General features: G+C 34.2%; 1 protein-coding gene and 1 non-coding gene across 8 annotated transcripts in view; one reads left to right on the forward strand and one right to left on the reverse strand.

Moving 5' to 3' along the window:
• Positions 1-26629, forward strand: part of tim (timeless) — a 200764-nt gene that overhangs the window by 154849 nt on the left and 19286 nt on the right. For all 7 annotated transcript variants that reach the window (XM_069836319.1, XM_069836323.1, XM_069836324.1 and 4 more), the window contains one exon: positions 16108-16234. In XM_069836319.1, coding sequence (XP_069692420.1) covers positions 16108-16234 — 127 coding nt within the window. The remainder of the gene's footprint in view (positions 1-16107; positions 16235-26629) is intronic.
• Positions 3830-3901, reverse strand: TRNAY-AUA (transfer RNA tyrosine (anticodon AUA)). Its single transcript has one exon. It is a non-coding gene; the product is annotated as a tRNA-Tyr (tRNA).

Consider the following 26629-nt stretch of genomic DNA (forward strand, 5'->3'; position numbering starts at 1 on the left):
TTGTAGATACCAATGAACTCGTTGTAATGGAATTAGCATTGTACATAGGAAGAACCTATGTAATAGAAACATGAATCAGTGGAAGAAGAAAAGCGAGACCTTCTAGATTCGAACCTGAAATATGAAATGTTAGTTTCGATACCATAGGTCATCAGTTATTAGGTTTGATACAGTAGGTCAGTAATGCGCTATAAATATTGTTGAAGGTTGAAATGAGCGTCAAATTGTAACGTATCACTGATATCACAAATAAATTTGTAAGTGTATGGAATTCATTAGGAAAACCAAAGGAATAACAGAATTACCATTATGAACGTGTGACAAAATGTTAGACATCCCATTAAAAAGTCCTAAATTCTGAGTTTATGATAAGTAGAGAAAATAGTTCAGAATTATTGGTACGGTACATAAGAATGAAGACAGCATAAATTCTCCGAGAGGTATTAGCTGTCTTCTCAAGTTTTATAAAGATGCGGAAATGGAAGGAGCAGTACTTGATCGAAATAACTAGAATTTTACGTCCTCAAAGAAAGTAATTTTTTTTAATTTGTGGACTTCAGGAATTATGGGAATTCTGTTATTTGGGCATCTTCACCTCAGTCCTCATTTAGTGGACAGAAAATGGTGGACACATAATTTATGAGCATGACCAAATGGATATTGTGTCTGTGTTCCAGCAAAAAAATATATTATGGTTCGTTAGTTTGCTAATGCTAGGTCATCTTATATTTTGCTATTCTGGAGCGTTAGAGATGGAGTGGGGTTGGGGGGACCTGAGTAGCAGAATTCCTTAATTACGATTAAGTTTATGGTTATGATTAGTATACTTATTTTTGACTTGAGAGGGAAGTGACCATTAAGTTTTTCCTGGAGCCCTCTTCTTTCAGGTCCAGAATTATTATGTGTATCACACATATGTGACACAAAATCACTAACTTTACTTGGTTTGGAAGGAAGCTATGCCAGGGATTTTAATCATCTTAGCCTGGTTTGAACTCTGAATTTACAGTTTAGCAGTGGCGGGCGGTGAGGCATTCTGGTGGTGGTGCCAAAAATGAAAAATGGTTTTACGCAAATTACCCTAGTGAAACTGATAATCGCAGCTCACGTTTACATTATGTTAAATAAAACATTAATTAAGCCAGCTATTTTACCAGGTGTACAGTTAATAATGCATCTAGTAACAGTTACAATAACATTTCCGAAACTAATAACGAAATTTACAGATACAGATAATGCAAAACTTTCACAGTATTGTTAGTCAAATACAAATAAATTTTATATAAAATTACTGGCAAAAACACACGAGATAAACAGTGATATAGATAATAAACGAACACGTTTGGATTTTATTTAACAGGCCGATGAATCCAAGGCAGTGGCCTGAATAACACATGTTCATGTCCTGCACAGATCTCGTGTATCGTTAACAAAAGCATCAATACTGTAGCAACAGTGTAGCAATATTTAGTTGCCGCAAAATAAAACAAATATTACACAACATTAACAAACAGTTTTACATAATATAAAAAAATATATATATTTATCTTTCTAAAAAGAACCATGACTATCTCTGCATTCAATATAGTTAAACTGATAACACTTTACACATTCAAATCCAAGTTATGTGCATTAGTTTTGAATTGGCAACATTACATTAACATTTGGCGCGGAACTTTAACTTGTGTTTTCGTGCAAGCCTGCGGTTGAGGGTTCCCTTCCTAACGTCTCCAACAACCCTGCCATCTAGCGAAATTTATGCATTACTGTGCTCTAGCGGGCGAAATATTAACTACCGGTACTGAGTCAAACTGAATTTGGCTCAAAGTCTGCCATAAGAAACGTATATAAACTAGAATCAGTAGCCTTTTGTACAGTGTTATATGGACGTAGGCAGTGCCACACAGAAGTGGATCCAAATTTCGGGTCCACACCTGTGGAGTAACGGTCAACGCGTCTGGCCGCGAAACCAGGTGGCCCGGGTTCGAATCCCAGTCGGGGAAAGTTATCTGGTTGAGGTTTTTTCCGGAGTTTTCCCTCAACCCAATACGAGCAAATGCTGGGTAACTTTCGGTGCTGGACCCCGGACTCATTTCACCGGCATTATCACCTTCATTTCATTCAGACGCTAAATAACGTAGATGTTGATACAGCGTCGTAAAATAACCCAATCCAAAGTTCGGAAAAAATGCTGCAAGAGTGTGTCCCGATCAGTGCGCGCTCGTTCAGATGAAATACGAATAAAAGTGTAGAAATAAACTATTACAACTGCTTTTTAGGATATTATTTTTTGTTTATTTCATTGGCGGTGCCATGGCACACTGGCACTACCCCAAAAGCCGCCCATGCGGTCTAGCGACATGTACAATAAACTCGACCACGTAAGGCAGTCTGATAACACAGTCGGCAATTTAAGTCATCACATACTCTCCTTTCATCATCGTTATCATCTCATCCTATGATTTTAAATGAAGACATAATTCCTCACCATTTCCTTTCTGTGGTTTAAAGTATGAAATTCGCAGTGTTTTTGGCTATTGAGAAATTGAAGACAAACGACATTTTCCTTATTTGCTTGTTATTGTAGACAAAAAAAAGCATCAAAATGCCCTTGCTTGCTTTCAGAGTCCGGTATGTAGGTCATGATCTATAATATTTTACGTAGGTTTGGTTTGTTCAGGTTTCTTTAATTGCTATTGGGTAGTTTGGCTAGATAGCATAGATTAGCTTAAGTTAGAGTAGCTTAGATTATGTGGATATCACAGGTTAGATTGGGTACTTGGATAAGAAGTGTAGTGTATATCAGTGTTTCTCAACTTTTTTGATGAGACTCCTCTTCTTTAGTGAGTCCCTCCCTCCCGCCGGCACAGTAAAATGTAGAACACAGTAATGTGAAATTTGTTAATTTGGTGTTAATTTTAAAAGAAAATAATACAATTATATTGTTATTTAACCCAAAAATAGTCGGATAGTTTTCATAGAACAGCTATTAAAAAAATATATATATATTATTATTATTATTATTATTATTATTATTATTATTATTATTATTATTATTATTATTATTATGTTTTCGGGCCCCCATTAACTGCCCTTCGGAACCACAGAGGGCCATAGTCCCCTGGTTGAGAATCACTGGTGTAAACAATGTTTTACAGGTAGTAAATCGGGTTAGGTTACACAGACTAATTTATGTTAAGTTTACTTAGTGCAGTATGATTTATTTTAGGTAGGTATAGTTAATATAAAACAGTTATATTACGGATTGTTCTGTATGGTTGTGAAACTTGGACTCTCACTTTGAGAGAGGAACAGAGGTTAAGGGTGTTAGAGAATAAAGTGCTTAAGAAAATATACAGGGCTAAGAGGGACGAAGTTACAAGAGAATGGAGGAAGTTACATAACGCAGAACTGCACGCATTGTATTCTTCACCTGATGTAACTTAATTAGGAACATTAAATGCAGACGTTTGGTATGGGCAGGACATGTAGCACGTTTGAGTGAATCTAGAAATTATACAGAGTGTTAGTTGGAAGACCTGAGGGAAAAAGACCTTTGGGGAGGCCGAGACAAGGATAATATTAAAATGTATTTGAGGGTGGTGAGATATGATGCTAGGGACTTGATTCATCTTGCTCAGGATAGGGACCGATGACGGGTTTATGTGAGGGCGGCAATGAACCTCCAGGTTCCTTAAAAGCCATTTGTAAACAAGTAAGGTATGTTAATTTTATATATTATTATAATGTACCAATTACATATGATATTTCCATGCAGATATTCTGCGTCATCATACGATGAAAGAGTAATGGAACGGAGAAAAATTCTCTCCGGTGCCGGGATTTGAACCCGGGTTTTCAGCTCTATGTGCTGATGCTTTATCCACTAAGCCACACTGGATTCCACCCCGGCGTCGGAAGAATCGTTTCAGTTTTAAGTTCCAACTCTCCATTCCATTACTCTTTCATCGTATGATGACGCAGAATATCTGCATGGAAATATCATATGTACTTCGGTACATTATAATAATATATATGATATGCGTAAATCACTTCGTGATTTAAGACGGCGCTTATTCCGTCGGATCCCGGCCAACTAGTCACTCATAACGAGTGCACCTCAGCACATGTGTGGGCTTCGGTCCTAGGTTCGTAGATATCTGTGACGTAGTGCAGAGGGCAGCCACTAGAGGGAACCCAAGAGTTGGAACTTAAAATTGAGACGATTCTTCCGACGCCAGGGTGGACTCCGGTGTGGCTTAGTGGATAAAGCATCAGCACGTAGAGCTGAAAACCCGGGTTCAAATCCCGGCGCCGGAGAGAATTTTTCTCCGTTCCATTACTCTTTCATCGTATGTTAATTTTGTTTCCAGCATGTTGGGAATTTTGCCATGGTGATGTTACTAACCAAAATAACATTAAGATTTTGCTGTGCATGTCTTCCTACTTATTTATAAGGAAGCATATTGTCAGGGAAGGTTTGGTGGGATCACAGCTAGCGACATGACATCTCTCCAGTACTAGCAATTTAGTGTGAATTAGTACAGCTGGATAATAGGAATTGCCCAAGCATAGAACACTGAAAACTCATTTAATAGAGGCAGAGGAAAAAGGAGAATTCAGGGGAAGGTGGATGACCTTTTCTAAATTAAGTTATGCGGGTGTATTTGTTGGAGTTTGTGTAACAAAAATGTCCTTTCAATAATTCACAGCAGGTTCAGATGCCTGTAGCCGTAGTGTGCTGGGCTCAAGCAAAACGTCAATGCATTTTTTGGAAGTTTATTAATTTCCTCAAATTTGAGAATCTTTAAAGTACAGGCTGCACAAGGTCGTAACTGAATATGGTAGTACTGCTTGTGATCTGGTTTGTTTTTATTCTTGACTAGCTGTACCCGTGCGCTCCGCTGCACCTGTTAGAAATAAATATAAAGTAATTACATAATTAAAATAGGACATTTGATCCAGGGAACATTCGTGTTTGATAGAAGGATAAATCGTTTAATATGTTACTTAATTTAAACTGTATTTAAATAATCAAAATGCGATCATTTTGGTCCAGAGACCACTCATTTGGTGCAATGACAATTCCTTTAACATGTTTCTTAATTTTTATTACATGCATCCATACTTTAATGAAGACTGATATATCATTTAGATTTAATGTGTATACTTTATTTTACTTACTATATGTTTCCATTGAATTATGATAATAACTTAATTTTAACCCTTGTTTTCTACATATTCAGTAAATGGTGCTTGGCCCACTATGGTTCTGAACCCTTCAAATAACTTAAATAACTTAAATTATATTATATTATATTATATTAAATTATATCATATAAAAAATGTGTTGATAACGGATGTACACCGATAAGTAAGTTTTTAATTTGTTATGGGGCTCTTGAATCTCAGGAGGAACAAATTTTATTTTACAACAGCGCAACATAATCTGCTTGGCTCATTACCCAATTTTTTTGCATTGCATTTAATGCATATGTATTTTATGTATTTTAACACGGTTCAATTGAGCATAGTTAAAATTTGGATTATAAAATAATGGAATGCTAAGCTAACATATTATTACTGCATACTAAATCAATACACTCTTGTGGTTCTTTAATTCTCTGAGATAAACATTATTTTAAGAAATACAGGAAACGAATACACAAAATAGCCTATCAAGTTGTTTGTGCATAAGAAGCTATTTTAATCTTACCTGTCCTCAATTCACTCCGAAGTTACTGTAATAACATTATAGCATTATGTCCATATAGAGAAACTACACTTTCCGATGATGAAATAATAATTAATTACACAAATCGGTTAATTTAGCTTCCGATATTATTTCATACAAACACAGAAACATTCTCTGTAGGCTATGATTCATAGCTTTCGATTATTGTTGACCAAGGCCCCTTATAGACGAATTCATTTGTTTATTTCATTACACCGCCTTAGATGGCAGTTATTTTAATTTTGAAACTCATTTATCTCATTAAATATCAGTCCTATCAAAATTTTTCAAAGAATAAAACTTATCGGAAATGATTTTTAAAGAAATGTTTGTTATGTAACATTTTTCACAAAACTCAGTAATAAGTGAGATATTTAGATTTATTTAATTCAGACCCCCTTATAACCCCATTTTTAAATAATGTATTTTGAATGCAATATAGCCTAAAATCTAAGTTACAACGAACTTAATTTATATTCCAATTTTCATCGAAATCAGTTCAGCCATTATCGCGTGAAAAGGTAACAGACAGACAGACAGACAGACAGACATACAAACAAAAATTTCAAAAAAGCGATTTTCGGTTTCAGGGTGATTAATTATATATGTTAGGACCAATTATTTTTGGAAAATCGAAAATTACCAGAAAAATTTCGGCTACAGATTTATTATTACTATATAGATTTGAGTCGAATCATCGTTATATGTCGCCATACATACATGTCATTACGGTACACTTGTACTGTAGTATGAAAGTTCTTTTCTAGTATAGATACAAATTTGAATAGAAAGATGCGAATGAATATTTAATATACAAGGTTATTCAAAAGTGAGTTCTCGTTTTGAAACAGCTGTATCTTCTGTAAATATCAGCAGTTTTGTTTCATATAGGTACATTACTGTTTAGAAGGTTTGGGTTTATTTTTATTGATGCATGCATTGTTGCTATGGTAACTGTGTCACTCTTGTATAATAGTACATTATGCAACGAGCCTGTAATGGTAGTAATTAAGACGCGAGTATGTTTATGAAACAATCACTTGCACTCATTTCATAATTTTCATACGAGCGTCTTAATTACCATTATAGTCAAGTTTCATACGACTTTTTATGCTCGACTATATTTTTAACTTTAAATTATTCATAAGTATTCATGTTATTCTTATCTGACTGAGGAGCAGAACTGACCTTGTGCAATACCTCGTAAATTGTGAGATGTGCGCAGACGCGAAAGTATTGATTTTTTCCGAGAAACAAATGTCGACATTGACCTTGATATAATCTAGAGAGTAAAATAAACATTAATCTTGATATAACCTTGAAATTGAATTAGACATTGAAAAACGAGATGACAAATACAATTTATTTGAATATTATTTACAATTAACGCTAATTATTATAGTAACAGAACATAACCTTCTGCGACAGTATTGGATTTCCAGCCTCCGTGACGTTTCGCTAGTTGTCTTTCGATTGCATATCTGAGAATAATCGATACTTGCGCTTTCATATTGCTACAGTGGTATTTTCTGATTGGTGGAACACCTGAACTTTAATGAATAGGTGTACTTTAATGAGGTCCATTAAAGGGCTGCTACCAGGTGTATAATTACTACATTTCGGCATGGTCGAACATAAACAATAATATTGTTGTTCAGATTACAGACGGCATTATGAGAGTAATTTTAATTATTTTTACAATGGTTTTACCTTTACATGATATCAAGGTTACTGTCTGGTGTGGTTTTACGTCACATTTCATAATAGAACCATATTTCTATGAAGAAATTAAAAATGACTGTAACCGGGCAGCGATATTTTCAAATGTAAAAACCTATTGCACAACACATTTGGTGATCGTGTAGCTAATTAGTAGGCATTTTCTGAACAGTTGGCCTTTTGGCCTTCTAGGTCACCAGACATAAATTCAGCTGACTACTGGTTATGGGGTTATCTAAAAGAAAAGGTATTTCTTAGTAGACCTACTACACGTGAAGAACTGAAACAGTTAATATCTGATGTCATTGAAAACATCCTAGGAATGTGCTTACGAATGTAGTTTATAACATAGAAGAAACACTATTTCTTGTTGAACAACACGGTGGTGGTCATATTTAATTTTTTCGTGTTTTATTAAAATCCCATTTCTTTACAAACAAATTGATGTTTTTATTTTTGTGGAATCTAAAAATTTACCATTTCAAAATGGGAACTTACTTATGATTAACCTTATATTATGAAGGAAACTCCATTGAACATCAAGTTATTCGAAAATCTGTTAATTACCTGCCAGTTTGTCAATCCTGTAAATTGCGAGTAGTCTGACATTCTTTGAACTTTTATGGAATGGAATTCCGGGAGGGAGACATTATGACTCAGCGCTGCGATCTTTCAAGATCTACTGCGCTAACCCTCAAACTAAGCACATTCTCAAACCCACATCTGCTGATTACACTAAGGTTTGCTGCAAACTCAATTTTGAGCAGGCAGCCCCACTAGAATTTATAAAACAGTTATATTACCGGTTCTTCTGTATGGTTGTGAAACTTGGACTCTCACTCTGAGAGAGGAACATAGGTTCAGGGTGTTTGAGAATAAGGTGCTAAGGAAAATATTTGGGGCTAAGCGGGATGAAGTTACAGGAGAATGGAGAAAGTTACACAACACAGAACTGCACGCATTGTATTCTTCACCTGACATAATTAGGAACATAAAATCGAGACGTTTGAGATGGGCAGGGCATGTAGCACGTATGGGCGAATCCAGAAATGCATATAGAGTGTTAGTTGGGAGACCGGAGGGAAAAAGACCTTTAGGGAGGCCGAGACGTAGATGGGAGGATAACAAAATGGATTTGAGGGAGGTGGGATATGATGATAGAGACTGGATTAATCTTGCACAGGATAGGGACTGCTGGCGGGCTTATGTGAGGGCGGCAATGAACCTTCGGGTTCCTTAAAAGCCATTTGTAAGTAAGTAAGTAAGCCCCACTGGTCCCTCTGTGCGTTGCGAGCGAGCATTCGGGGAATGCTATAGAATGATGACGTAATGGAGAAATGTTTATGGAAATGGGGAAAACCTCAAGAATGCGACTTTGCCCGCCACAAGTGTCGTTAAAGACTCGAACCCAGACCACCAGCGTGACAGACTGAAGGTCTGACCTCTCAGCCACCATAAGTCCTTGAACTTTTATGACGTAAGTTCTAATCAGACTGTGCAAGTTTAAAATAAATTTCTATATTATGATCGTTAAGTTATCAAAGTAAATTGATAGCAGAATTTCGTCTTTCTATCACCAGTTTGACAAATTTGACGTTAGGCAGAGGAAGAAATTAGGTGAGCATCAAACTCCAGTGCATTTAAGGCAAAACATATAATTTGGAGGATTAGAAGGAAGTTTTTGAGAAAATTCTGGGTCTGACGTGACATCTATGCTATATCTGGCAATACAAAATGACTTGAACGACTTTTAAGTTATTTTTTTACTTTTTTTAGGGCATTGTTAATTTAACTGATACTTTGTATGATGTGTTACAACAGATTGCATAGTCAAAATACATGTAATTTGATCAGTAGTAAAAGAAATAAGAAATTTTATTATCCTTCGCGTACTGTAATATGTGTTGTTACAAATCAGTACCAGATTTCGAGATGTAATTAAACTTTCATTTTGATGAGTATGGTACGGGTAGTATAAAATTCCAACACTTTCCAACAGGTGTATTTTGGGGCTTGATTGAGTGTTATCCATTCACATTTAAGAAACAATAACATTTACAAAATTAATTTGAACTTTTGGGGGAGGGAGGGGTAACGATTATAATGGCAGTAATATTTTGAAAGCTTTAGAAATTTTTGGTGAAAGTTAACATTCATTAAGATGTCTTTCGAAAAGTGTACAAGTTTTTTTGCTTGTAATAAGTCTGCCATTTACCAATGTGTCCGTACAAGGAACGCAATTTCCGAACAATGTTTGTCATCTTTGGCCAACATTTTCATTCATAGAAAACTTCTTTCCGAACTTCGAGAATAATCCTGCTCTTTTGAGGACATCATTAACAGATTTGCTGCCTTAAGGATAGGAGAATCAACCGATTCTACAAAAAGTAAGGTAAGATTTAAAAAAATGTTCTGATTGCCCCTTCTGGGTTGCGAGCCACCATCAACATCACTGTCATGATCATCTTCAAGGAGTGAACCTTGAGGTCCTTTCCACTTATTAGAGATACAGATCATGTTCTCCATATTTTTTAGAACGTCCAACATTGTAGATTGCTCTTTGCCTTTTAAGGCTATGGATCGGTGAAAATAACGAAAAAACCATTAAAAAATGTAAATTTTGTTTTTAACTTTAAAAAAAGTTGAATGTTTCAGTTTTATAAATCTGTGCTAATTTTGGCCCCTCGGGACGAATTTAAAAGGACCAGTGTCGAGCTGCAGCCCTTTAAACGGACACTTTTCTGTCATTCTGACAGACTTTGTTCTTCATTCTGACTAATTTTAGTTTTCATTCAATTCATATTTCGCGCTATTATGTAGGAGAAAAATGTGTGTTGAGACCTGTATAGGAAGGAAGGTTATCGATAGTACATATCATATACATGCTGTACTTTGATACTAGTTTTCTCGACTTTCCAATTTTCAACATTTTGTAACATTCAAAATGCTCTAATGAATGCAGCTTTTCTCCAATCTCAATGAAATTTCTCACAGAAGTCCACAAAAGCATGTGAAGTTAACTAACACATGTGTTTTCTTCTGCTATTGAAAGTATTCAAATCACTATGTGTTGAGGAGGTGATAAATTTAAAAAAAATTGAAAAATTAATAACTAAAATGGTAAATATTTTTTTTCTCAGAAAGTAAGTGGAAAAATATGAAAAGCATGTCTCATATTTTACATACATCTGTCAGGAATAAATTAAATATAAATTTAAAAAAATATATGTGAACTTTGAAAATTGGGATAATTATAATTCAGTATTAAAAAACAACACAAATTAATTATAAGTAAACTAATTGGAATATCAAAGTGAAAATTTGTGTATTGCATGTCCATATTGTAAGAAATATGTAGTAAAAGGTTTAGATTAATTGGTGTGAAAATGTAGAAGTTAGAAATTTCGCAGATCCATAGCCTTATGTTACTTGTAAAGACCACTTTTATATTTGAGAGGGATTATTCATGAAATGTTCCCCATGGTACGGTTTATTTAGAGTTGTTGGCTAATTAATAGTATAAATACGTAATATATAAAATGTATTTCTGTCAGTTTTAAATACCGACTTTCATAAATAATAAATAAATATTACAGGTCATTACAGTATACGAAAAGATGTATCACATCTACTTACAGCACAATTTATTGTAATATGTTAGGTATCTTACCTTTCGGGATTACAAAATATGTCTCTTGTGTGCAATGCATCATCATCATCATCATCATCATCATGTTTCACGCATTAAACCATATTTGGTTTGTCCCAATCTCAGAAATTCTTAAGATCTAAAATTGGTCACTCCAGTGCTTCTTTGGAAGCCCCATGTTTCTTCGCCCTGTTGGTTTGTAGTGTGATAGTATCTTCGAAATGTGCTAGTAATCCATTCTACTTCATATTGAGATTTGTAGCAAGTTTGTGTAATGCACAAAATGAAAATTTTATCTTGTTTGGGCGCACCAAATGACTTCATTTCCTTAAGTTTTAAGAGCAATAATCGAGGAAGATAAACTACAATCCGAAACACCGTTAGTTACACGATAAATAAAATTGTATTGTTGCAAAATTGTGTGAAACGTTACAATGAGAAAGTATGTGTTGTCTTCATAATGCCTATTTTTTTTTATTTGACATTATGATTTTTCATAACTGACTCCATGACTAAACTCCACGGACAGCCACTGATATAATTATTACACGTGTGTGAAAGAGTTATATATTGTAATTAATTGTTGCGGTTGTTGGATGCTATCGCTTGTAATTCGTCTGTTAAAATTTTTCTGCTAATTGGAAGTACTAGTGTAGATTGTGCTAGCACATAATGGTGTGTTTTAGTGAGGATTTTCTTGGTACATATGTTGTCATATTCTCGAAGGTACTGTTGGAATTGTTCTATACAAATAACTGTACTTGGTTTTAATTAAATACAGGTTATCTCGGGAAGAATGTAAAATATTTCAGGATAATGCATTTTGGATTAAAATACATCAATTTAACCCTTTATATATGTCCGAAATCAAACAGTTGGAAGAAATTAACGGGATAAAATAAATATTAAAACATCTTAGTTCGTCAGATACTATACAGAGTGCAGCACAGGCGGTAGATCTCGTAATGAATGATGATGATAATGAGAATGTTTGAGATGTTACAGGGAAACCAGAGTATCTGGAGAAAACCCTGTGTTGCTTGGACCATGGCCTTGTCCAAAACAAGCTACAAATTATGGGTAAAATGGGATTTGAACCCAGGCCTCTGGCTTATAAGTCCCAGCTGTAAACTTCTTTGGATAAAAATGTTAAATATTCAAGATATCTACATGAATTAATTTTCAAAACTAGCACAACCCTAGCTTTCATGGAAGTAAAACAACAGGAGAATGAAATTGGTTTCAAAGAGATCTTGAAGTGACACATCATCAAAACATACCAGCTAGAATTTATTCGTTCCTGCTCTTTATAGTCACTTGTAAACATTTTCTTTGTATTCGAGAGGAATTGTCTATAAATTTTCAAATGGGTGATTTTTTTTTACGAGTAACACATAATTCCATTATAAGGGACTAATACTTTTTCATATTTCTATAAGGTATTTCAGAAGAACTATTCGTGATTTTCAGATATGATAGAGGGCATGTAATTAAACATTTTTTCTTAATAAAGTATCGAGGTGATACAATAAAAGTCTGAACTCTTCATTGATCTTATTATCGTCCATGGCTGTCTTTAAGGGTCGTATTCATAGACGATACTTTGGACCAAAGTTGACTTTGGAAAGTACAAAGTCGCCATTTTCCTATTCACACAGTCGACACTTTGACGAAAGTAAACTTCGATCGTAACTTTACTTCGAAGTCGCCAAAAATCTACACTTTGACTTTGACTTTCGTTCGTGGACATAAGAAAAATGGCTGATATTTGGGAAATTGTTATATTTGCCGAGAAGATTGATAACATCCAGGAAATTATTGAATCACCTCATGTTTCTCCGCGTATTATTAGACCTGTGCAAAACTCTATTGAATTTTATAGAGATAATGCATTCAAATCAAGATACAGATTTGAAAAATGGACTGTATTAAATAACATTCACATGTTTCAACATGCACTGATGAATAATAATATAATAATAAAAAAGGATTACCTGTTCCATTAATAATACTCTTATTTCACTTCGATATTGCTCTATGGGTATAAGGATTAATGGTTTACTATTGATTTTGTATATTTAATTGTATTCTTTATATGTCTTCACCAGTTCTAGTAATATGTCTCTTTCATAATCTGTCATTGGTGGCATCTTCTTATCTTTCACGACTTCACAATTATTTTACATTGAAATAATATTACATAATGCTGCAACAATCGCTTAACGTCTGCCAATGTTCAATTGTTTCACTGATTTGAGACTCAAAAGATGGCTTTTATTGTGGCAATGCCTACTCTACTTCAGCTATTCATTAATTTAATTCGTTTAGAAGGCTATGATTGTGATTGCCAACATTCATAAAAGATCGTCAAATCTCGACTTACCGAAGTCGAAGTCAAAGTCAAATTCTCAGAATTATTGTCTATGAATAGGACTTTTAACAAAGTTAAACTTTACTATGAAAGTCGACTTTGGGAAGTCTTCAGCCGAAGTCTCGTTTATGAATACGGCCCTAAGATGTGTTTCAGCCATTCCTTCTACCATGGGAACAATTGAAGTTGACTTGTTTTCATTGTTTGTCACAAAATAACTTCTAGAATTAGGCTTTTGGGTAATCCCCATATCCTGAAACTTGACATTTGCAATGTTTCAGAACTACTTAAGGTTCCATCATCAGGGTGAGACCAAAGTAGGCGACCTCTCTGGTCTTGCCCTGATGATGGAACCTGTAAGTAGTTCTGCAACATTGAAAATATCAAGTTCCAGGACACTGTGGATTACCCAAAAGCCTAATTCTAATCACAGTCATCGTGAAAGCCTAAAAACTCGTATTCTGTTAAATTTTCAGTCATTAAAAATGCATTGGTTGCAAATGTTGAATTAGGAGACATGCGTATGTCGTATGGAGTAGCTTACAACAATGATACTGAGGCCGTAATTTTTAACAGTTTTATAATTTTTAGTACCATTTTCAAAATACTTTAATGATTTACTAAATAATCATTAAAATTAAATAAACAAGTTACTTTTCACGTTGAGATTCTTCCAAATCTTCGTTTCTTTCATATTGTTAGATCTCGATATGGAAACATTTCCGAACATTACTTTATTAAGAAAAATTATTCTACGTAAAGATTAATTGCAGTTGACTTAATATGTCAATATGTCAGGCCACAAAGGGAAAACATTAGAGGAGTGGGATTCGATCCAGTAATGTGGATTGGACTTCGGCGTAGCTCAGTGGTTAGAGTGCTTGGTACATAGAACCAAGGACCCGGATTCGATCCCCGGTACTGGAGCGAATTTTTTTTTCCTCTAATAACCAAAAAATTATTCATTACATGCCCTGTATCACATCTGAAAATTAGGAATAATTAAGCAGAAATACTCTGTATAAGTTTTAAATATTGATCTGTATAAAAACAAAGTGATATTCGAAAGGAATAGATAGAAAGTATAAATAGGTACATCATGGGAATGTATGTAGAATTATTTACATATTTAAGATGTACAGTTTCCATTTTACAGATTGATGGGTGGGTAGATAGATGCGTTTTTACGTGAAATCAAGAAAATAGAAATGATTCTATAAAAACTATAAACACAAATATAATTCACTAGATTATAAAGGAACTGAGTTATTCGAAATACATAAAACAGATACCGGTATAATTAGAAAGTATGTGTCATTTTCGTGACGCTTATTTGCCTAAGTGTTTTATAATCAACAGAGTTATTAATAATAGTTGGGAATGTGTATGGTAAGACTTTCCTGTGTTAAATTTCAACGTATCTCGTACTTGAATGAGGTTGCAATTTTGTGTGTGTTTTTGTTTTCGTATGTTAGTGTGATGTATTTTTTGTGTTCTTGTGCTTGTGTTGTATTCTTATGTTTTTTATGATTATGTTTTGTCTTACGTATTATGTTGTCTATTATGTTAGGGTTGTATCCGTTTTCTTGTGCTATGTATTTGATTATGTTTAGTTCTACGTTGTAATCCTGTTGGTTCATTGGTATGTTGAGTAGTCTGTGTATCATTGTTCGGAATGCAGCTTGTTTGTGTTGTGTGGGGTGGTTGGATGTGTGTGTTGTTGTGGGTTTTTTTTGTATACTTTGAATGTCTGTTTGTTTACTTTCGTTATTGTGATGTCTAGAAAATTTATGGATTTGTTGTTTTCAATTTCTAATGTGTAGTGTAGCTTTGGGTGTATTTTGTTTATGTGTTGATGTAGGTTTTGGATCTGTCTTTTGTTTCCTTTGTATAGTATTAGTATGTCATCTACGTATCTGTGCCAATATATGATGTTGTCTGCGTGTTTGTTGTCTTTGTTTAGTATGTATATACATACACACGCAAACAACATCATTTATTGTCACAGATACGTAGATGACATACTAATATACAAGGAAACAAAAGACAGATCCAAAACCTACATCAACACATAAACAAAATACACCCAAAGCTACACTACACATTAGAAATTGAAAACAACAAATCCATAAATTTTCTAGACATCACAGTAACAAAAGTAGACAACAAATACACATTCAAAGTATACAAAAAACCCACAACAACACATACATCCAACCACTTCACACAACACAAACAAGCTGCATTCCGAACAATGGTACACAGACTGCTCAACATACCAATGAACCAACAGGATTACAAAGAAGAGCTAAACACAATCAAATACATAGCACAAGAAAACGGATACAACCCTAACATAATAGACAACATAATACGTAAGACAAAACATAATCACAAAAAACATAAGAATACAACACAAACACAAGAACACAAAAAATACATCACACTAACATACGAAAACAAAAACACACACAAAATTGCAACCTCATTCAAGAACGAGATACGTTGAAATTTAACACAGGAAAGTCTTGCCATACATATTTCGAAGTGATACAGTGTTAAAAGTTGTGTAATCAAGATGAATAATAGTTGCTTGAGGAATTTAGTTACTGATAATAAATATTGTGTTTTCAGATGGTCTAAAGACGATACTAACAACCTGTGCTGGTACTATGCACAGAACTCTAAATCTGCAGACCCCATCGGACGAGTGCTGGACATGTTTGCAGAGAACGGAGTGACCCATATGACACGAATTAGGGTAAACTTGAAATTCTATCTAAGTTCCACCACTCTTTTCATTGCATTCAGTATTACATTGCTCCTGACCGAGTCGTGTGATGGTGGATGAGTTTTCAGCACCTGCTTTAGAAGTCTAAGTTTATACTGATTAGATATGAGCAACTAGAGTTTGCCGACCAACATTATCATCGAACACAAGGTGCGTTCATTGCTTTCTTTGTTGTGTACATGACAACTTTTATAATGGTTTGAACATGTTACATGCAACGTAATGCCACAATGGTTTTAGTCCAGTACGAGGCAAGTGAAACAAAATCGCACAATAAACCCATTGCAGTGTACAGTCGGAGTATTTATGTATGCTGCTCCATTTTGAGTTCAATATGTAAATGGAAAGGGTTTATTACGGTTTAAATTTATTTGGCAAGTGAAAATGTTACTGAAACAAATAATTGGTTTAGACGCTATTTTGAAGTAATATACTATTTTCAAATGTAAGTCACCTCCTTTCTTTTTTCAATTGTGGTGAGAAGTGTGGTTATTACTCCAGGGTGAGATTCTTGATTCTGTTGATGTGCATGGGATTCGTAGGAAGTTAATTTTTAAGTTAGTCATCCTAACAGTTGAATTGACGAGTGTGTTGGTGATGGCTGGGTGGCATTTTGTAAGTTTCTCCCTCCTCGCCTCCTCATTCTGTAATTTTCTAATGATTATATCTATGATTACAGATTTTCTATACCTTAGAAATATCCACTCCAAACAAGGGTGTTTTGCTGTTGAGTACCTATATCCTGTGTTAGGAATTGCAGGATTCAATTTTATTTCAGTTTTATTTATTTCAAATATACAGAATAAAGAAATATAATTACAAAACAAACAAAGAGAAATACAAATAAAATAATACAAGCAATATAAAAAGAAGATACAGTAGTATTAACAAAATTTGAGACCGAATGAGCAGCGCTCGTGCTCGGTCGCAGTTCAGATATAATATTAAAATAAAAAATAATAATATAAATAAATAAGTAAAATAAAATAGGAACTAAAATATAATTACAGCGGCAATGGAATTATATAATATAATATTAACACTATAGAAGAATAATATCGCACGTGAAAAGTAGGACTAATATATATTTCAAAATTATAGAATACAAATATAATATAGGTTGATTAATTCATACACATAGGCTATAAATTTATTTAATCAAATTGAAGATATTAACACGTTTCTAATTTTCTTGTTATATGTTATATGTTAGTGGGATTAAAAATGTAGTTTTATAAAATTCAAATTGAATAATTGCAAACACGAGCTAGCTCCATTTTTACAAAGTTGTGAAAAACAACAAAAAACATTATAAAAATTCAAATTTTAACTGAGCTTCTTTACATTTTCGGAGTATGAGTTTCTTTTCACCATTTATTCATTTATTACACTCAGCAATTTAGGGGGGTTAATTATGAACAAATTACGAAACTACCTCCTCTTTGCTATAAAATTGATAAGCCTATCCACATTTTTCGCTGAACACATATTCACTGTGCGAATATCATAAACTACAAAACGAGACATACCAGATATATGTTTGCGTGAAAAAAATTGTTTAAAATGAAACATTTCGTAGTGTGTTTTGGGGAAGCCATTGATTTAATTCTAAATATGGTCAGTCAGTTTAAGAGAGCAACGTATTATGGTAATAAATGATTAAAAGAATTTTAATTTTGTCATTTAAATGTGCAGAAATTTGATCAATTTAAAATTATTTTGCAGAACGAAAAGTTACATTTGTTCGGATGAAATTTCTGTACATTTGAAGGATAAAATTGTTGTTTTCTAATGCCAGGCGTTTGACAATAAAGTCACTTGACCTCTTGCGCTCCAATATTTTTCAAAGATATTATCATGGCCAGCCACTGAAGCACAGATTTTGAGGTGTTCCGGATCCATTTCTTGGTTTGAGTTGCACAATGGGCAGTTAGGGGACTGATATATTTCAATTCTATGCAGGTATTTGGCCAAACAATCATGGCCTGAAGGACAAAATTAAAATTCTTTCAATCACGCATTGTCATAATACACTGCTCTCTTAAATTGACTGATTATATTGGGAATTAAATCAATGTCTTTCCCAAAACACACTATGAAATATTTCGTGTAAAACAATTTTTATCTCGAAAAGGAAGAACAGACTAGCAAAATTGTATTAAACTTTTGTGTTTGAAATATCTCACAGAATAACTCCCTGAAATTAATGACATTATTTTCGGTTCATCTGTATATAGCTCCAGGAGCTACCACCTTTCTGCAACGAAACGATTGGTAGCTCAGGTCCAATTCCACTGTAACTTACTACCAAATGCTCGGAATCACACCGTTCTTGCACTAAAAGATCACGCATATTTTTTAACGTATGAAACAAACAAAGCATTAATTTGACCAAAAAGTTGAGCCACTCCCTTTTTTTTTATCTAGAATATTTGTTGCCAAAAGTACGGTACTGGTACAATACTCTTACAGTTCCTTGAAACTCTGCCTACACAACACTGCATGGCTTAAAAACAATGAAATCTTGTAGTACTAAAGTGTGGTTGTATTAAAATTTTGACACACTGTATTGATTTCAGAAAGGGTATGACTTACATTTGGAAAAATATGTTTTTATTACTGATAGTAATGTGTTTTTCCTGTTTCATTAATGTTATAAATTTACAAAGAAGTCTCTTGGCATTCAATTCTTTCCTTCCACATCTATCCATGTCCTTGAATTGTCTTCATTGGGTCTGTCTCATAATATCAGATATAGCACAGTTATTCTTGTAGAGTTGGTATGTGCTTGGAATCTCTCATTTACGATCTTCTTGTGTTCTCACTATGTTATCGTGAGTACAATACAGACACAGTAATATCTTACTGTATGCAGAATATTGTGTCTTGGACGGGCTGAGTTCATGTCCAGAATACTTTTTCATAGTTTGCTTTTCGTGTCCAGTGGAAGTTGTTGTTGCCCAAGTGCTATGCAACAGAATAATAGTGTCAATCCATGGTAATTTCTGCATGAAATGCTGTGGTTTACTGATATTTTTAAGTATTCCATTAGGGCATTCGGTGTATATTGCATCCCACTCAAATTCATACATGGCTTTAGTGTTGTTTGGATGTGATTTGGATGCAACACATCTCACTGCCAGTCTTAGCAGAATAGTCTACAAGAAAACATGGGTATGTGTTAAACATTGCATGTTATTTATTTATATTTCTCTTACTTTTTATTCGCTCTTACAGTTTTTTAAATACAATCAAATATTGTATACATGTTGATCAGAATTACTCATTATGAAAGACTTTCTTATTTGTGAATCATTTTAGTTTCAAATTATTTGAAAGAACTACACAGTTTAAGAGTTTAAGGAAAGTTACTGTCTCAGACTATAAATCAGTTAAAATTACTTATGGATTGTGATAGATAACGATTTTAAATTTCGATGTTTTAGAAAATGAAGTATTAAACCACCTTTTCATTAGACTACACAAAAGCCAAGATTTTTTAAATTTCGATTAATAGGTAGTGACATTTTTAATTAACCAACTTTCTACTTATGTTATAATTATTGTGTCACTTATATTCTGCTTTTAAATTTATCTTTATGCAACATAAACGGCCTTTTTATATTAGAAGGATTCTCTTGGCCTATTTTAAGGAACTGTTCCAACTTGTTTGGAGAAACATTCATTTGAGGAAAATCCATTGCATAATAAATCTTACTTTTGTGATGGTATGAAAACGAAACGTAATTCACAACCGAAAATGATCTTTTGTTTTTCCAATTATTGACAATGGCGGTCATTATTTATGCTGTAAATTGTGAATGTTATATATTCTCATCTTCGATAAACGAATCCAGTTTGTTAATTGTCCATTAATTCATTATTGAAAACAGTGCCAACATAGTTTTGTAATCATTTCATAACATGGTAATTCAGAAAATTTCCAATGGTAATAATATATATTCTCAAAATAAATATGTTATTATTACTGGTGCCTATATAAAACACTCTGAATTTTAATAAAAATCGTATATTTAGAATTTATTTCTTATTTCTTACATTACGTTGATTAAACATACTTTGTAAATAGGAGTATGAGCCTTTATCTTTAAGAAATAAATGTGGGTGGAAACTCATGATTTGACTTTAGACTTCAAGTCTGTGCGTGTTTCACATAACTGTGTTCTTACTGAACTTCCTGACAATGTATTTCTACATTTCTTCACATCACATATGCCTACAACCACATTTCTGTGTCCACGTGCAATATCCTCTTGAAAATCTCTATCACCATACAAGCATGTTTATATACCAGTCCACCTATAACAAAACAATACTTAATACGCTCTTTGTTGGTCCCGTATATACTCCATTGAATATGACAGGATCTGCCCTTACAATCCTTGGCTTCCTGTTCTGGCACGTGGGTCATTTCTGTACATCTTCGACAGATTCTTTCCTATCGTTTTTATTTACATTATACTAATAATCTTAACAGGAGTATTTAGCTAGCATCCTTGAAGACTAATATAACGTTCATTGTGTCCCTCTAGAATGGAGGTGGGGAGAGAAAAATGGGAACGTGGAGAAGGGGGCTGGAGCATACAGATGAGGTGATGACTGCATTGTTTGGATTTTCTTTACTTTGGATTAAGTAAATTTTTTTTTGGCTCATGTGGTGCGAAAAATATGGGTGAGTGTGGGAGAAAATATGGAGATGAAATGTAGGTTTGTATTGCAGTTCGAAAAGACGGGAAAGTAATATGGAAGGGTGAAAGTTAGTCTTCTCTATAAAGGTACAAACAGGTTCTGCCTGCGATTGTTGGCCGAGAAATCAAGTTTGTTTTCGAGACTCAGCAGGCTCTATCTGAGAATGTTGACTGAGAAAGCAAGCTATTGCTTCGAAACTCAGCAAAAGCTGCCTGCAATTGTTGACTGAGAAAGCAAACTTCTTCTTTCACAACTCAGCAAAACCTGCCTGTGATTGTTGATTGAGAAAGCGAACTTCTGCTTCGAGACTCAGCAAACCCTGTCTGTGATTGTTGAAAGAAAGCAAACTTCTTCTTTCACAACTCAGCAAAACCTACCTGTGATTGTTGACTGAGAAAGCAAACTTCTTCTTTCACAACTCAGCAAACCCTGCCTGTGATTGTTGAAAGAAAGCAAACTTCTTCTTTCACAACTAAGCAAAACCTACCCGTGATTGTTGAAAGAAAGCAAACTTCTTCTTTCACAACTCAGCAAAACCTACCTGTGATTGTTGAAAGAAAGCAAACTTATTCTTTCACAACTCAGCAAAACCTACCTGTGATTGTTGACTGAGAAAGCAAACTTCTTCTTTCACAACTCAGCAAACCCTGCCTGTGATTGTTGAAAGAAAGCAAACTTCTTCTTTCACAACTCAGCAAAACCTACCTGTGATTGTTGAAAGAAAGCAAACTTCTTCTTTCACAACTCAGCAAACCCTGCCTGTGATTGTTGAAAGGAAGAAAACTTCTTCTTTCACAACTCAGCAAAACCTACCTGTGATTGTTGATTGAGAGAGCAAACTTCTGCTTCGAGACTCAGCAAACCCTGCCTGTGATTGTTGAAAGAAAGCAAACTACCTCTTTCAAAACTCAGCAAAACCTACATGTAGTTGTTGATTGAGAAAGCAAACTTCTGCTTCGAGACTCAGCAAACCCTACCTGTGATTGTTGACTGAGAAAGCAAGCTTCTTCTTTCACAACTCAGCAAAACCTATTTGTGATGTTGATTGAGAAAGCAAACTTCTGCTTTGAGACTCAGCAAACCCTGCCTGTTATTATTAACTACGAAAGCAAACTTCTTCTTTCAAAACTCAGCAAAACCTACCTATGATTGTTGATTGAGAAAGCAAACTTCTGCTTCGAGACTCAGCAAACTCTACCTGTGATTGTTGATTGAGAAAGCAAACTACTTCTTTCAAAACTCAGCAAACCCTAGCTGTAATTGTTGACTGAGAAAGTAAACTTCTGCTTTCACGAGACTCATTAGGTCCTGCCTGAGATTGTTGATTCAGAAAAAAAACTTTCGCTTTGGAGACTCAGCAAACCCTGCCTGTGATTGCTTACTTTCAAAGTTTTTGAAGGAAAACAATAAAACGTTCATGAGGACAAGAGGTTGTAACTTTATTATGTCTACAAACATACATAACAAATGACATTGGATCAACTTACGTTTAATGTTTTATATACATATATTCTGTTAAAATATTCATTTTCATCTCAAATTGAAATACTACTTGATAATACTTTGAAAATCATGTATTTTTTTCTGTATAGTTTGCAAAATGAAATAGTGTGAAACTTAGTGGCTGCTACTGAAAGAGGAGCTCTGGATTACCGTTTATTCTGTTTTCATTTGCAAATGAGTCTAATTTCATTTGAATCGCATTATATTACAAAAAAATTATTATACTGGTACTGCATATTGACGCCGTTTCGGATACATTAGGCAACACGCAATAGTAGGATGGACTTTGTCTTGCACTTTAGTTTTGCCATCTCAGTGTCGTACACACCAACAACTTTGCCTTTTACAGAACAATCTGTTCTACTGTAATATGTGATGAATCCATTCCCGCTGCACCTTATAACCCATTCTTATGTAACACTACTGTCTGATTTTCTTTCTTTTCTGTCATCTAATTTTTCTTACTATGGTACTTTCCGTAAAACTGTCATTCTAGCGACTTGAAGTATTTATGAATTTTAGTTGTCTGTTTTGTTTTACAGCATAAGTCAAGACAAGTAGTAGGCCTATAATTTGTCGTCTGTCCTTACTTTTTCAACGTCTTTTTTTTTTTACAGGGTAGTCCACTTGCCCTTTGTTTTTCAGTTTTATGGAACCCTGCATTTTAAAGCATGCCCTCGAAAGTACAGTATCTTTAGGAGATTTAAATGCAAGATTAGATGTGAAACTTATATAGGTACTTCTAACATGAGTCATCTGCTCCTTCTGTACTGAAAGTAAGCAACTCTGCATTTATTGAGTGATTTAGAAATGTCAGCATAAGTTAATATTAAACATGTCATAATGTTAATGAAGGAAGCCCCTATGATGGGTTAGATTGTACTCACTTACTACACTTTTACTATGTCATACTACTTTTGACTAATAAAACGATACGAAAGGACATCTTTCAACCAATCATGACTGCTTATCGCAAAGTTGTATCACTTCCCTAGCATTTGTTCCTTTGTTTCCCAACATTTCAAACTGCAAATTCTTTACGGTATTATAAAACATGCTTTGCGATCGTCATTTGTTTCCCGCATAGATAGTCGACTGAAAATGGCGGCTCCGTTCAAATGTTTTAGTGAAGATAACATTAATAGAATTTTAGTAAGTCAATTAATATCTATTTTATTGTATTAAAGTACTTTATTTCTTCTAATCTTTATATACTTTCTTCTATTTTAACACTTCCCTAGCCTACCATTGGTTTCTTTGTTTGCCAACATTTCAAACTGCAAATTCTTTACGGTACCTGTACTATGAAACATGCTTTGCGATCGTCAATTGTTTACCGCATACAGTCAACTGAAAATGGCGGCTCCGTTCAAACGTTTTGGTGAAACTAACATTATTGAAATAAAATTTTAGTAAGTCAATTAGTATTTTATTATAATAGAGTACTTTATTTCTTCTAATCTTTATATACTTTCTTCTAAATCCCACTCGAGTTTTGATTTTCTCTAGATAAATCAAAACCTCTAGTGAGATTACTTTTGGTAAATATTAATAATGTATGATGTTCATAAATGTTTAATGTGTTAATGTTGAAAACACAATCACTTTATAAAATATGCCCAAACTTCCGTCTTTTTAGTGTCGTTCTGAAATTATTTACTATTACTGGTATTTACTATGATATCATATCCTTTGCATATTTCAAATGACAAGTGACAGTAGTAAAATTGTGATTTCATGTCTGAAAGTGTGTGATGATGGATTAATGCTTTGTGCGAATTCGTCACGATTCCTTTGTCTTCCCTCATCTACATTCTGTTGTGTCTCCCTTTAAATTAAGACCACTTTCATGTATTCTTTGTTAAAAACATAAAATTTACTCTGTCACACGTTAAAAGCGTTAAAATTGTTTAAAAAGGTATTTACCTTCGACATCTTCAGTGTCTCTTGAACCACTATTCTTTGTTGCTGAACATTGTCTATTCTTTTAACTTTATATAGCTTATTCCAACAAACTCTGGAATTTATAGGAGAACCGGAACTTAAGTTTCTGAAATAGTATGGCATAGAATCATTGACAAAGAAATATGTGAGATACTCCATGAATGAGAAACCTCACTCCTTAACCAACTGATTACTGTGTCAAACATACTATTACCTTTTGCATTTCAGATATAATTATGATGCGGGATAGCATAACTTCTCATAAAGAAGGAGCAGATGATTCACACGGTATATGTGTTTCGCCAAACTGCGTGATCGAGATAGTACCTTTATTCTTTCTACTTTGTTTGCTGAAGTAATTTGAACTGTTAATCCTGTTACTTTTCTTAACTTCCTTGTTACGTTTTGTGATGTCCCCTCTCTGTCCACTGAACCATATCAGATTGAAGACTTCTTTGTTTGGTAACTAGGTTGGAGCCTATTTATGGGGAGAGCTGTAGAGTAATATATTTTTTGGCGTATTGAGTGGCATAAAAGGTTTTGTTGGTCATGCACACAACAGTGAGCCCGCGATGCCATTTCACCACACGAAGAGCCTGAATCCACCTCTAAGTGGCAGTCTTCACGAATCTTGTCAGTGAGTAAAGGCTATGACATGTCCAGTTAATTGTGCAGCTTCAGGGGTGTGATGCCTGTGTGTGTTGCATGGTATTCCTCATGGTAGTTGGTAGATAGTTATTTTTAAAGCACAGACACAACTGTTTGGAATCGGTGATACTATGATATGGTGACAGTGACACTATGGTGAAATGAACAAGGCAAGCACAAACAGCAGCGTCTACTGCAAATCTCATAGAATCTCATGGGAATTGAAGCTTGGCTCCCTTAGTAAGAAGCCATCAACTGGTAGAGGAATGCAGTGCCTGTGTTTATAATATAAACATGATGAAAATGACAACAAAAAGCCGAGTTTATCTGAACCGAAGTAGCTACATACATAACATTAATATATACAGTTATACATCTTGATATAGAAAACCCACAACAACAACAACAACAACACACATACACAACACATCCAACCACCCCACACAACACAAACAAGCTGCATTCCGAACAATGGTACACAGACTACTCAACATACCAATGAACCAACAAGATTACAAAGAAGAGCTAAACACAATCAAATACATAGCACAAGAAAACGGATACAACCCTAACATAATAGACAACATAATACGTAAGACAAAACATAATCACAAAAAATATAAGAATACAACACAAACACAAGAACACAAAAAATACATCGCACTAACATACGAAAACAAAAACACACACAAAATTACAACCTCATTCAAGAAATTAAATTACAACTTCGCATACAGAGCAAATAACACTCTACAAAAAACATCTCAACGCACAAACAACACAAACAAACAAATACAACCACACAGGCGTATACAAACTCAAATGTAACACCTGCAACAACTTCTATATAAGACAGATAGGCAGATCGTTTCAAACACGTTACAAAGAACACATCACAGCCATAAAAAATTACAAAACACCTCCACATATGCAGAGCACATCACAAATGCTAACCACACCTACAGAGACATCAACACAGACATGGAAATACTGCACATCCACCCAAAAAGCCAGAAACTAAACACACTAGAACAATATGAAATATACAGACACACGAAAACACACCCCAACGAAATTCTCAACACACAACTCAACTTCAAAACACACACACTCTTTGACTCTACACTATACCACAGGAACACACCCTCACAGGAAACAGAACAAGACCAACAACGACCAGTTCTGAAGATGACCCATAAATAGGTCGAAACATGTAAACGAGGTACGTTGAAATTTAACACAGGAAAGTCTTACCATACATATTCCGTATTCAGTTATTTTCATTGACAAACTTAGTCAAATTAAATATTGGTTGGTTTCCGATGCTTATCTATATAATAATGAAGTACGGTATCTAATAATATGTGTATGTATGTATGTATTTATTCACACTGCAAATGGGTATATACCCGTGTTAGTGTTATGTTATATTAAAATTAAGGAACGATAGTTCTTATGATGTAGAAACAATTTGAAAAAATTGCATGAAATCAGATTGCCATAGATTTGGTCCTAATAATCGTAGCTTTTTTAAATTGTTTGTGCTGAATAAGGGAAAGT

This window comes from Periplaneta americana, chromosome 9, assembly GCF_040183065.1.
Source record: "Periplaneta americana isolate PAMFEO1 chromosome 9, P.americana_PAMFEO1_priV1, whole genome shotgun sequence".
NCBI lineage: Eukaryota > Metazoa > Arthropoda > Insecta > Blattodea > Blattidae > Periplaneta > Periplaneta americana.